Source organism: Haplochromis burtoni, unplaced genomic scaffold (genome assembly GCF_018398535.1).
Source record: "Haplochromis burtoni strain Fernald_Lab_line unplaced genomic scaffold, NCSU_Asbu1 Contig_85, whole genome shotgun sequence".
Taxonomy (NCBI): domain Eukaryota; kingdom Metazoa; phylum Chordata; class Actinopteri; order Cichliformes; family Cichlidae; genus Haplochromis; species Haplochromis burtoni.
The window spans coordinates 1,265,924-1,278,808 of record NW_024582446.1 but is presented as its reverse complement, the minus strand read 5'-3'; the positions used below and the strand labels follow the sequence as shown (position 1 = coordinate 1,278,808).

The 12,885-nt window shown below is 38.4% G+C and overlaps 2 protein-coding genes across 2 annotated transcripts in view; both read left to right on the top strand.

Moving 5' to 3' along the window:
• Positions 1-170: 170 nt before the first annotated feature.
• slc2a2 (solute carrier family 2 member 2) lies at positions 171-9,511 on the top strand. Its single transcript, XM_005926035.2, has 12 exons — positions 171-278; positions 3,289-3,384; positions 4,252-4,448; positions 4,617-4,741; positions 4,955-5,070; positions 5,164-5,326; positions 5,824-5,930; positions 6,251-6,331; positions 6,450-6,554; positions 6,727-6,828; positions 7,249-7,452; positions 7,573-9,511. Exons 1-12 carry the CDS (start codon positions 264-266, stop codon positions 7,762-7,764), a joined length of 1,503 nt encoding a protein of 500 aa, XP_005926097.1. The 5' UTR covers positions 171-263; the 3' UTR covers positions 7,765-9,511.
• Positions 9,512-10,354: 843 nt separating this feature from the next.
• The window catches only part of eif5a2 (eukaryotic translation initiation factor 5A2), a 7,360-nt gene continuing 4,829 nt past the window's right edge, over positions 10,355-12,885 (top strand). Inside the window, exons 1-3 of the mRNA XM_005926032.3 lie at positions 10,355-10,506; positions 11,529-11,709; positions 11,840-11,944. Of these exons, the coding sequence (XP_005926094.1) occupies positions 11,548-11,709; positions 11,840-11,944 (267 nt within the window). The 5' untranslated portion in view covers positions 10,355-10,506; positions 11,529-11,547. The remainder of the gene's footprint in view (positions 10,507-11,528; positions 11,710-11,839; positions 11,945-12,885) is intronic.

The window sequence follows — 12,885 nt, the reverse complement described above, 5'->3', positions numbered from 1 at the left end:
AAGATCTTTAGATCAGAACTTTTCAACGTAAATTCTTCGTTGTCTCATTATACTTGCCATAAATATGATATACTATAGTAGTATGTAGGTTTGTGCATTGAAATCAGGAATATTATTGCTTCATTTATTTGTAAAAGGTCTTCCTGGGATGTGTGTGCATCTATGTGCATGTGCCATGTGTGTGTTTGTCTTTAGTCAGTGGACACAGTGTAATCAGGCATGCTGCTTGATCATTGCTAAACTCCTGACACTTTGGACCCAGCATGAAGACGGGAAAGGTAAGCGTATTTGGACATGTACATTCTTTACATTCTTTGCGCTTTATAAATGGCTACATATCTATCTCCTTTTACTGGTTCATGGAAAGCAATGTTTGAAAGCAGGTGTCGTTGGCGTAAAGATGCTTAAAGCTTAGAGACTGTTAACTGAGAGGACACTGGCTTTTAATCATCAGGGCGTCCTGCTTGCATTATTACCTTGCTTAAGACACTCTTGTGATTAAAATTATGTGTCTGCTTCAAAGAGACCTTAAACTTGTTTAATTACTTTTGTGTGAAAGCATTTATTTACAGAAATGGTGAATAAAGGAGTAACTCTTTGAGCCACCCCTCATTTCTTTACATTTTGCCTCTATTGTGTGCCTTTCTCTTTTTTTGTATGTCCTCTTGTCTTGTCTTGTATGCCCTACTTGTCTGTATATATTTCTGCTGTTTGGTGTTTATTCCTGCTGCCTGGATACCTCAGGAGCTAGACCTTCTTCAATTTTATTCTTCTTCTTCAGGAATACATGACAGTATTCACGTTTTTATTTATTTTGTTATTCACTATTCATGTGGGTGTAGCATTTTCACTCATCCAAGTGACTTCTTCAGTCTCAGCTGACTGCAAGTTTCCCAACCTTGTACATTTGCATAATGACTGAAACTAGCACAGTGTACAATGGGTCATAAAGTCAGTTATCAATGATCAGTATTATATAAATTGTAATGGGATCAAAGGGTATCAATATCTGTCTGTCATTTTAAAGAAGAAGGACTCCACTGCTGCATTCATCCCAGACTGGAGGTTATCTGAAATTTGGAGATGTCCTGCCTACTTGAGAGAGCCATTTGGGTGTCATGGAGCAATGTAGCAGTAACAGCCTAAGCAGGTAGAGCGAATAATGCTCTACCTGTTGATCTGACTGTCTAACGCTCAGCTGGAAAATGTACTTGAAAAAAAATGTTACCTTTCCTCCCCCAAAAAGTTAGGAAAGCAGCAATTGTTTACTCCTCCTGTCCCATGCCAGCATGTCCTGAGCTTATCATTAGGCAAATGTTTTCGCTATAACTGTCTATACTGTTTTCAGCTTCTGTTGTTTTTAGTTGCTTCTGTTCCCGTAGAGGGGGTCAGATTTCATGGACTCTGGATATCAGCTCTGCTTTTTCCAGATTAGTTGGTTCTCTTACTGTTTTGTGTAGTATATAATGAGAATATTAAAAGGATATTTCAAAGTCATATGGGATGCAGGTTTTTGGGGCCCTCTTCTTTGGAACCAGCTCCCAGTTTGTTTATGGGAGACAGACATTTACTTGTAAGATTAGGCATAAAACTTTCTTTTTTGATAAAAGATATAGATTAGGTGACCATGAATACTCCCTTAGTTATGCTGCAAAAAGCCTGAGCTGCTGGGGCCTGAATGTTTCTCATTCGCTCCCCTTTTTTAATCACTGGGTGTTCATACACCACTCTGTCTGAGATTAGTAATTATTATTCTCTGGGTCTCTTTCACAATGTGTCTTTTGTGCTGTCTTCCTCCCCTCACCCTTTGCCAGTCATGGCAGATGACTGCCCCTTCCTAAGCCTGGTTCTACCAGAGTTTTCTTCCTTTTAAATTTGAATTTTCCATTCCCACTGTTGCCATCTTTTTCACAGGAGGTCATTTGTTTTTGAGATTTTCTCTGCTACTGTACACTCTTTACCTTACAATGCAAAGGGCCTTGAGGTGCCTGCTGTTGTGTTGTGGTGCTATATACATCAATCTGAATTGAACTTGAACTTGAACATTCAGGAAGTTACATCCAGCTTGTGTTAGAGCAGTTTGGAGCTGAATGTGAAGTGACTGGCAGGAAATGGGAATTAGCACCTCCAAGTGCAAAGCCATGGCTCTCCGTTAATGGTAGACTGCCCACTTTGGGTCAGAGATGAGTTCCTGCCCCAAATTGAGTAGTTTAAAGATCTCTGAGTCTTCTTCACAAGTGAGGGGAGAATGGAGCAGGAGTTCGACAGAGAGCTGAGTTAAAGGAGCTGAGCTTAAAAGCAAATCTCAAGCTTTATAGGTTGATCTAGGGTCCTACTCCCACCTGTGGCCATGAGCTGTGGCCAGTGACCAACAAAATAAAATTGTGGATACAAGCAGCAGGAATGAGTTTTCTCTTCTCTGAGGGGTGTCTTTGCTTAGCCTTAGCCATAGGGTGTTGAGCTTGGTCATGTGGGAGAGGCTCAGAGTAGAGTTACTATTCCTCTTCACTGAAAGGCGGCTGCTGAGGTGGCATTGGCATCAGACCAGGATGCCTCCCAAATGCCTCTTTTTTGGGTATGACCTACAAGCTCAGGACATGCTGGAGAGATTATATATTTTGGCTGACTGAGATTGCAGTGAATCTCTGTAAAGACTGCTATGTAACCAATGTAAGTGGCCAGTGCTCTCACTGGCATTCATGCTTATCTGTATATTAATTGACCTGTGGTTGTGTCTTGGTGCCAGCCACAATAAAAAAATATATAAAAGGGTGGGGCATTTTCCCTCCTGGGTCCCCACTTGTCCCCCACCCCCTTCTTCTTGAATCCATTCCAGCAGTTTCTACAATCTCCTTCAGCAATTTCCTGACATCAGGGAATTTATATCTTGATAGTTACTCCTGTTGAGATGCTACGTAATAGGCTAATCACAGTAGTTGTCAGTGTGACATGTAATTACATTTCCGGGGAGGTCCACCACAGCTTATGACATGGGTTATATAAGGGTGGTCATACCAAATATTCACTTTCAAGTTTATTGGAGTTGTATAAACTTTATTTTTGCTTTATAGATTGTATTTCCATGTATATTTGCATGTTTCAATAACTGGCTGTTATTGGGTTAGCCATAGTGTTGTATAAAGAACTGAGAGGTGGCTCCAGACCTTCGCACAGCACTGTATTTTTATTTCTACTGTGAAATAACACTGAGTTTATTATAAATAAAGCAGCTTGTGTTTGTTCGTCTATTAATTTCTGTGGACTCATCATTACTGTTCACTTCTGCAGCAGCTAACAGGCACTCTAGCTCTGGCTGTGTTCACAGCCACTCTGGGATCCCTACAGTTTGGATACAGTCTTGGAGTCATCAACGCACCCCAAAAGGTAGACTACTTCACCCTTACTAAGCTACCCAATTGTCCCTGCCAGCCAGGGTGAACAGGAGGGATGTAAAATTCTGTAGCAATTTGGTGCTTTTTGATTACATTGTTAGGTAAGGTAAGGTTTATATTTAGCACTAGACTGAATGACTGGGAAGTAGAGATTGACTGATATAGGATTTTCAAATAATGAAATGACAGTGAAGTTTGAAAATAATCTTATTGTCCATTGTTGCAAGTTTACATTCTGTCCAATTTAGTCATGGACTGTAAGAGATGATAAAAATGACCTTCTGATTACTATAGCACACATATACACACTTGGGAAGATCCTCTACACGCTCAGTACATTTAACTTTCAGTGTAGTGTTAGTGCTTGAGTGGGCGTATTTGAAACCGAATAATAATCTTTTCCTAAATCTAACTGAATAGTTTTAGCAGGTAAAACCTCACCGAATAGTGAACCAGAATCTGCCAGGTTCCACTACCACCTCACTACAGAAGATTTGAAATTTAAAAACTTTTATATATATCAGTATATCATCAATATTGCAACTTTGTAATGAACATCAAAAAGTTAAGAAAATGATTAAATGAATGAAGAAAAAATTAACTAATGTACTGTCTGCGCTTTGATGAAACTTCTTTGTACACTGTTATGAAATGTGGTGAAAAAACAAAATCTGTCTATACATTTGTATAAACTGTGTATACTGAGGGATGTTCATGGTGGATTTTCTCCCTATAGGACTTCACGTTTGGATGCAACATATTTGTATTTATTTGTGCAAGCAAATTTTGAGTCAAGTCTATCTCTATGTTTGCAGCCTTCCTCGTACTGTTTCATAACATGTCTGTGTCTGTATTGTAGATCATTGAAAAGAGTTATGGCCAGTCCCTGGGTGTGTGGACAGAAAGGGCTGCTGGTTCATCAGAAAACATCACAGAAGAAGACCCAGGTCACCACCCTTCTGTGATCATGTATTGGTCATTGTCAGTGGCAATCTTCTCCATCGGTGGCATGGTATCCTCCTTCTTGGTTGGATTTGTGGGTGATCTGAAAGGGAGGTAAGAAAAGAAAAATGAATTAAAATGGCACAAGTGAAACAAATTTGGTTAAAAAACTAAAAGCTAGAGTATGGAAAATGATTAGACTAATGACAGGAGTGATGTAGCAAGTTTAGGGAGGAACATTTTTTGTATTAAACTGTCAGTTTACTTTCTCTTGTTTTGCAGGGTAAAAGGGATGTTAATGGTCAATGTTCTGGCTGTAGCAGCTGGACTGCTGATGGGTCTTTGTAAGATGTGGAAGCCACACATCATGGTCATCTCAGGCCGCGCTGTTATGGGTTTCTATTGTGGTACATTAACGGACATCTTACAGTCTTCAATCAACGCTCACATAATGAAATCCCAGTGTTTAAGGGTTTTATGTAAACACTGCGCTGGGATTTCTAAATGAACTAGAGTTCCTAAATTGCACATGGACATTAAACAACAGTCTTGTTATACTGTCGTATCTGTAACTGCAAATGTATTAATTTAAATGGTTTCACTTATAATGCATATTTAAGGTCTGGCATCTGGGCTAGTCCCTATGTACATTGGGGAGATTGCACCAAAAGCTTACAGAGGGGCTCTGGGAGCATTACACCAGCTCGCTGTTGTCATTGGCATTCTAATCAGCCAGGTGAGCTACAGTCATCCACGCACATGTACATGCACATCATCTTTGCTTAAGAGCACATGGAGGATATAATCTGAAATGTATATGTTGATGCAGGTAATAGGTTTGGATTTTGCGCTTGGTAATGATAAAATGTGGCCCCTGTTGCTTGGTCTGTCTGGAGCTCCAGCAATATTGCAATCCCTTCTGCTGCCTCTTTGTCCTGAGAGTCCACGATACCTTTACATCCTATTGGGCAAGGAGCAAGAGGCTCGACAAAGTAAGTACAGAAACTTACTCCTCATCGTGGAACTTTCAAATGTATATTTTGGCAGTACGCTTGGGTAAATTATTGCACATGAGAGGTATTAGACACACTGTTGACAGCTGGTTTGTTTAGCTTAGAACAAAGAGTAAAAATAGAGGATAACAAAAACAAAAAGACCAAAAAACAGGACACCGGGGAAGTGTTTTTATTATTTTTGGAGACCTTGATAGGCACTCCTGGCAACTCCTGGCAATATGGCGAATAACTGAATTTCCAAGATTCATAAATAGCTTTTACTTTTCTCTGGCAATACTTTTTGGCACATTTACTGATTCTTTTATAGTGCTTTTCTGCTCTCCAGGAACACTCAAACAATTAACGCCAGCATTTTGCCTCCCATATTAAAGCCATTTTTAAAAGCATGTTTTTAACTGTACAGGACATTTTAAATTATAGTCCTACAACAGTTATTTAAGTAAGGAATTGGAAAATTTTATGATTTGTTTCAGGTCTGTGTCGTCTAAAGGGGCCGTATGATCCAACTATGGATCTGGAAGAGATGAGAAGGGAAAAAGAAGAGGCCGACAAAGAGGTCAGAGTCTCTATCTTTTCTTTGGTAGGTGTCTGTGCAGTTTTATTGTTTATACACCGTTTACCATTCATTTTCACAAAATGTCAATATTTCAGCAGCACCTCAAAAGAAAAGTTCAGGTTTTATGGCTTTAAAACAGTTATTTTTGTATTTCAAATAGCCTGAGCCACTAGAAATAATATTGCAACCAGAATATTTCTGAGTGTATAATACAGCATTCTGGTATTTCCACTGAATTCCCCAAAGATAGGGAGAAAAAAAACACCATTCACACAAATTTATCCAAAATTTATTTTTTTTTTTTTTTTTTTAACAATATTTCACTTTTGTCTGTTCTCTCCCAGATCTGCTCTTCTGTATACAGAAAACAGCTGGTTGTTGCCCTCATGATGCACCTCTCCCAGCAGTTGTCTGGCATCAATGCTGTGAGTGGAAAAAGCAGTTTTAACTCTGTCTGAGTTAATTGACTACAGACCTGTGACTTTTCCTGAGTATGCAACCACTCAGAGTGTCAAGAAAACCTTTGCTTGTTTTCTCTTTAAGATCTTTTACTACTCTACGGCTATCTTCTCTCGAGCTGGTGTCAGTCATCCAGTTTATGCCACTATAGGAGTCGGGGTCATCAACATGATCTTCACTATGGTGTCTGTGAGTAGCAATATGAATACAAAACACACATAAACTTGCAAAAAATGTAAAACAGGAACCATGTACTGGCATAGTATTGTTTCTTCAATCTACACACTGTTACATACATGTAAACACACACACACACACACACACACACACACACACATTTATATGTATATATGTGTTCCAGGTGGCACTGGTGGACAGGGCTGGCAGACGCACCCTAACTCTGGTTGGTCTTGGGGGAATGTGTTGCTGTGCTGTTGCCATGACAGTGGGCCTCAAATTGCAGGTTTGTCACTTCAGATTCACACCTTCAGTCTTTTTGCAATGCTTTGATCATATTATGTAGTGCAGAAAAGTTACATCACTGTTGATATCTTGATCAACTTGTTTATCAGTCTGTATTTTAAAAGTAAAGTAAACAAAAAGACTGTATAAAACAGGCAATTGCATAATTACATTTAAAGATAATTATAGAATATTATTATGTGTTAAGTTGAGATGTCATTTTGAGTCGGGAATAAAGCCAGAAAAAATAGCTGGAAGGTTGGGTTCTGCAGAGAGAGCTCCTACATTTCTTGTGCATACTCAGTGAGACACACCTGTGAACAGAAAGTAACAAAAAGTGCTCAAACTGCATTTTTTCCTTTTTAATGTCCATAAATTTGAATAAAACTGTTTTTCTTGATTGATGTGCTCTTTCCTCCAGAATGAATATTCGTGGATGAGCTACGTCAGCATGTCAGCTATCTTCCTCTTTGTAAGTTTCTTTGAGATTGGGCCTGGTCCCATTCCGTGGTTCATAGTGGCTGAACTGTTCAGCCAGGGACCTCGACCTGCTGCTATTGCTCTAGCTGGCTGCTGTAACTGGACCTGCAACTTCATCATAGGCATGACCTTTCAGTATATACAGGTGAGGGGAAAAAGACACACATAGGCAATGTAAACTTGTGTTTCTCGTGAACCCAAATAGGTTGACATATCTCAGCTTCACTAATAATTCCTGATTTGTGTTTTTAATATTTCTCACCAGGATTGGTTGGGTTCTTACGTGTTCATCCTGTTTGCCGTGCTGCTTCTTGGCTTCGTACTATTTATTTATTTTCGGGTGCCGGAAACCAAGGGCAAATCCTTTGAAGAGATTGCTGCTATCTTCCACAAGGGACGTTGGATCCCTACAGATAATAGTGAACTGCAAGAGCTTAAATCATCCACAAATGCCTAAAACAAAAGCTGTTTGCTTTTGTAGTCTTATTCTATGATATACAAGTGTATATTCGATATTATTTCCTAGATGCTCGTTTATCACACACTTATCAATTTAGCGTTATAACGACCACCTGATTTGTTAAAGAGAAATTTTTTAAGGCTTGTGAACTACACAAAAACCAACGCTGAAATGTTGGAAAGTGTCATGTTTCCGTTATGCATGGAGAAAGGTTTACATTTTATCAAAATATGAGGGAAACTTTCAAAGAAGCTACAATCATTTTACACTGACAACAAATAACATGACATGACTAACTCTACAGAAAATTACAACCCAACTCTGCAGTTCACCTCAGCTCTACGAAACTTAGTTTATATGTGTAGCATCGTTAGTTTCCAGGATACTTACTACTGTTTTGGTTCTCTTTTATCATCCTCATAGTGATATTTACAGCCACTGCACATTATTATTTTTAAGTATATAAACTAAATGTAAACTACCTACTCAAGACCAAAACTGAATAGAGACTGGCTTATGAATACTGACATATTTAGGAGCTAAAGAGCTAGATGTCGGCATATGAACAAGGGGAGAGCAAAAAATAGAGCAAAAAGGAGAATGAATATTGGATTTGAATTAATCCTTGGTTTCAAATTAATACTAATTTTGCTCTTTGTGCTAGTGTGTAAAATACTCAGCTTATCAGCTTTCATCTTCTGCCCCCAAGTGGTTATAAAAAATAGTGCTGGCTATTGGCATTAAAGCATGAAAAAACTTAAAACTTAATGAATGAGCTAATGAAACAGCACTGAAGTTATAACTTGAAACACAAGAGACAACAAACTATTAAAGTGTATGACTATGCTGTATGAATGTTTAGCTGCCATTCAGAAACTTATTATGTCTATTGTTACTGGTTGTTTAATATGTCACCTTTAATCTGCAGAATAATGTATGTATATCCATGTATGTGTCTTACACAAATGAAGTTACCCAGTGATTATATTAATAGTGAGTGCAAGCCTTTGTTTACTTTGTAAAACTGATCAGTGCTTTGAAAGCTAATCATGGTGTAGTCCCTGTTGTGATGTTAAATTACGTGAATTTGAAAGAACATTTATTTATACTCAGTTTAGATTGAAGTGACGTATTAGATGTGATTTTAAAGACTGCTAAAGATTTATATTATAATTATTATTATTAATTTCTGCATCATCTTACAAAGTGCACCTGTAAAAAAAAGAAAAATGGAAAAATGGAGGAACTTTGTGTGTTTACAGTATGTAGCAACACACAAAAAAGACCATTCACTTTGGAAATTCCATGCAAAGAGTCAAGGAGTTCAGAGAACAGATGGTTGGAGATGGGTGTTTAACTGATAATAGAAGAAATTTACTTTGCTTTCAGACACATCTGCTTACCCTGAAACACAATCTGTTTTACGCAGCCCCCAGCAACACCCAGGGAATAATTCAAGACCAATTTGCAGTTGTCAGTGTCATCACTTCACTGTAAGCACCACTGTTGTGTTGTAAATTAAAATCATCATGGGTTAATGCACACATGGAAACACAGGATGGTGCTTTCTCTATCTATGTTTATCTTTAACCACAAAAATAACAACCTTTGCCCTAGAAAAATATATATAAATTTTAATGTTCACATTACAAGTTAACAGGCCATATATGTTATGCTTTTAAGAAAATATATTGTCTGATTTTCTTTGTACAAGAAAAAATAAAAGAAGTATTTTAAATCACAATTTTCATTTCGCTGTTTTATTACATTTCACTGATGGACAAACGGCAAATGAAGACATCATGGAAACTCTGGACTGAATTTATCTGCCTGCACTGATTAGCTCAGCAACACCAAAAGACCCGAAAAGGGGTCAAATAACATGGATCATCATAAATTCCATCTTTGGAATAAAAAAAACAACTTCACAACATCTAACCATGTCATGAACACTCTCAAGGAGGTATATAATTGTCAAGGTCTACATTCAAGAGATGTCTTCATGAACAGAAATACAGAGGGTGTACAAAACACAAAACAAGAAGGCCAGATTAGACAGAAAACATCTCAAAAAGCCTGAACAGCTCTGAAAAAGCAATCTCTTATCAATCTCTTTTCCTAATCTCTCCAGTAGAGCATGCTTTTCAATTAGGGAAAAGGAAATTAAAGACAGAGATACCCATAAACAAGCAGGTGGCTGCAATAAAGGCCTATCAGAGCATTTCAAAGGAGGAAATGCAACATTTAGTGATGCCCATGCCCTCTAGACTTCATGCACTGCATGCAAAGTATATTTAAAAATATTTATTTTAAAAAAGTTTATCAAATTAATTTTGAGCCTCTAGTGGACCATGCATAAAAATAGCTGTAATTTCTAAACAGTAATGCACTATTTTCATTAAACCCAGTGAATTAAACCTGAAGGTCTGAACTTCAAGCACATCATGTCTTGACTGTTTGATTGTTCATATAGCCTACTGTTGATGCAGGGGGACTTTAAAAAAAAAAGGCTTTTTTGGATAGGTCTGTACAGGTGTGCAAGGGAGGGCGGAAGTTACCTCCAGGAAGCCACTGCGCTCCAGCGCATAACGTTGCAACGTTTATATGAGCGCCCCCACCCTCCTCCTACTAACACGTCACACATGCCACCGGAGCCCGTACCTGCCCTCTCCGCTTCTCATGCGGTACAAAAGCTCCACGCATGCGAAGTGACTCTCCCTTTTCTCTTTAAGATATAAGGTAAGCTAAATGTTCAGGCTCAAGTTTAATATTTTTGACAGTAGCGCTGACGTTATGTGCAGCGCTTGTTTGCGGTGTAATGAAAACTCACCTCATCTCTAACACTGTGATGCATTCGTTATCTCGACAGTTTGTCGGTAACTTGGAATTAGTGGGCGCTCGTTGAGGTTTTTATTTAGCACTGTTGTCAAGCTAACATTAGCAGCAGTATCGTTATCCAGTGTCAGTGGATGTAGGTTGGGTTAGCGAGCTAACGTGGCTAACTATGACAGAAAAGGGACAGGATGAAGGTGCGGTTATTGTACTGTTTTAAAGCTGTAGTGGCGGATGATCATCTGGCCCAGCTGCCACGTAACCTGCTAGGTCGTTAATGGGGCTTGTCTAACCTTAGCAGCCTAGCCAGTGTGAGAAAAACGCGACCTTTTGTTTTGACCCAGTGAACGAAAAGGGTGGCTGACAAGTTACCGTGTTGGAGTATTATTTTTTTCCACTTAGTAGTGTTTATGGGAACATTTCGGAACCCAACAGCTTGGTGTCCAAATAGATTTAGCACATTCACATATGACGTTAGCCGTTAGCTTTTCGGGTGGATAGCAGGCAGCAGTGTTTGGATACAGTGTATGGGTGCAACGCCTAGAAATGTTTACACTAGTTTGGGGAATGCATGTTAAAATTATAGCTTTATTGAACTTTTAGAATAATGCAATAATTATTTTAAAACAAATGCAAAGTAAACAAACTCAAAGTAATTCGAAAGGGATGGCTGACATTAGATTAAGTATTGAATTGTGATAGATTGAGCTAAGTTGTCATGTTTATAATCTGGAAATCTGTGCTGATTACTCACTTTTTAATGTCACTTATATAATTCCTCTTGTAAACTTGCAATGGGCCATTGGTTTTTGACACTATACAAATCATATTAACCAAATTCTTTGTTAAATCATCATCTTATTGTCATTGTTATTTTTTATTGTATATATTTTTTTAATTTAAAAAAAAAATGTATCCTGGTGATACAGTACAACCTGTGGATCCACTATGGCAGATGATGATTTCTCCACTGCTGATGCTGGGGCCTCTACAACATACCCAATGCAGTGCTCTGCACTGAGGAAGAATGGCTATGTCATGCTGAAAGGACGTCCCTGTAAGATAGTTGACATGTCTACCTCCAAGACTGGCAAGCATGGACATGCAAAGGTAAAACCACTTTGTCTATACTTTAGAATTCAGCGCTTAAGGAACTTTAGCCTGATGGGTCTCAGTTGTACAAGTAATACAGAATGCTTCTTTGGCACAAGGTAAGCTCTAATCAGTTCATTGTTCCCAGGTTCACCTTACTGGACTTGACATCTTTACGCAGAAAAAGTATGAAGATATCTGCCCATCTACCCACAACATGGATGTTCCAAATATAACAAGGAAAGACTATCAGGTGAATGTTTCTTTTGGACATATCTTGCAATATTGCTTGCTGTGCAAGTTAAACAATTTAGTACCGAAGGGTAGTAACTGTTTGGAAATTTGTTTAAAGCGTGAGAGGAATGAATGGTTTGACTGCTGAAGGGGTGTGTCTCATTTATCAGAGCTGAAGTGTTGCTTCAGTATGTTTAAATAAATATATACAGGCATCAGACTGGTCGGTCAGGTTTTGGATTGACCAATAAGCAGTCTTCTCTAACTGTTGGGCTATTTAGAGGCCGTAGTTTTCAGAAAATGCATCTTTTTCTTCTTATAAAGAAATCTTCTATGTAGCAAATGAGTCTTATAATTTGCATTTTTCCTGGTGGTGGTTTATTATGTTACGTTCTACCTATGGATGTATAGAGGCCCACGTGACAGATTTCAGGCTTTGTATAGATGTGCCACCCAGACCATACACTTCACAACTTCTTTGGTGTCTGCGGTTGTCTAGGTGCTTTTCCACGTAGTGTGCACTTTTTTTTTTTTTGGTAATTGTTTGGAATTAAAGACTGTACATGACACTGTCCCTGATAGGCACATGCACAACAAAGAATGACAGAGCACATTGCTAGACTGCTAAGTTAAAATTTGAATGAGAAATGATAATTGCTGTAACTGCAAATGCAGCAGATACTGGGGATGTTAAACAATAGTTATGTGAAACCCAAAACCTAAGACGGGGGCTTGATCTATACTGAGTTCAAAGTGAGTAATCAGCCATCTTGCACTGTTTGGGAATTGCATCATCTGGATCTTGTAGCAACATCAAATGATACACAGATGTAAAAATTATACTACTGTTACCTTAAATTAGAGCTGGGCGATATAAGATTGTTTTCATATCACGATATGTTTTTTTCATTTCAGGCGATAACGATATCTATCACGATATAAGCCAAATAACTATATTTG

Coding starts and splice junctions, on each gene's coding strand:
- slc2a2 (XM_005926035.2), top strand. Junction 3,385..4,251: donor TCATCAACGCACCCCAAAAG/GTAGACTACTTC, acceptor TCTGTATTGTAG/ATCATTGAAAAGAGTTATGG. Junction 4,449..4,616: donor GTGGGTGATCTGAAAGGGAG/GTAAGAAAAGAA, acceptor CTTGTTTTGCAG/GGTAAAAGGGATGTTAATGG.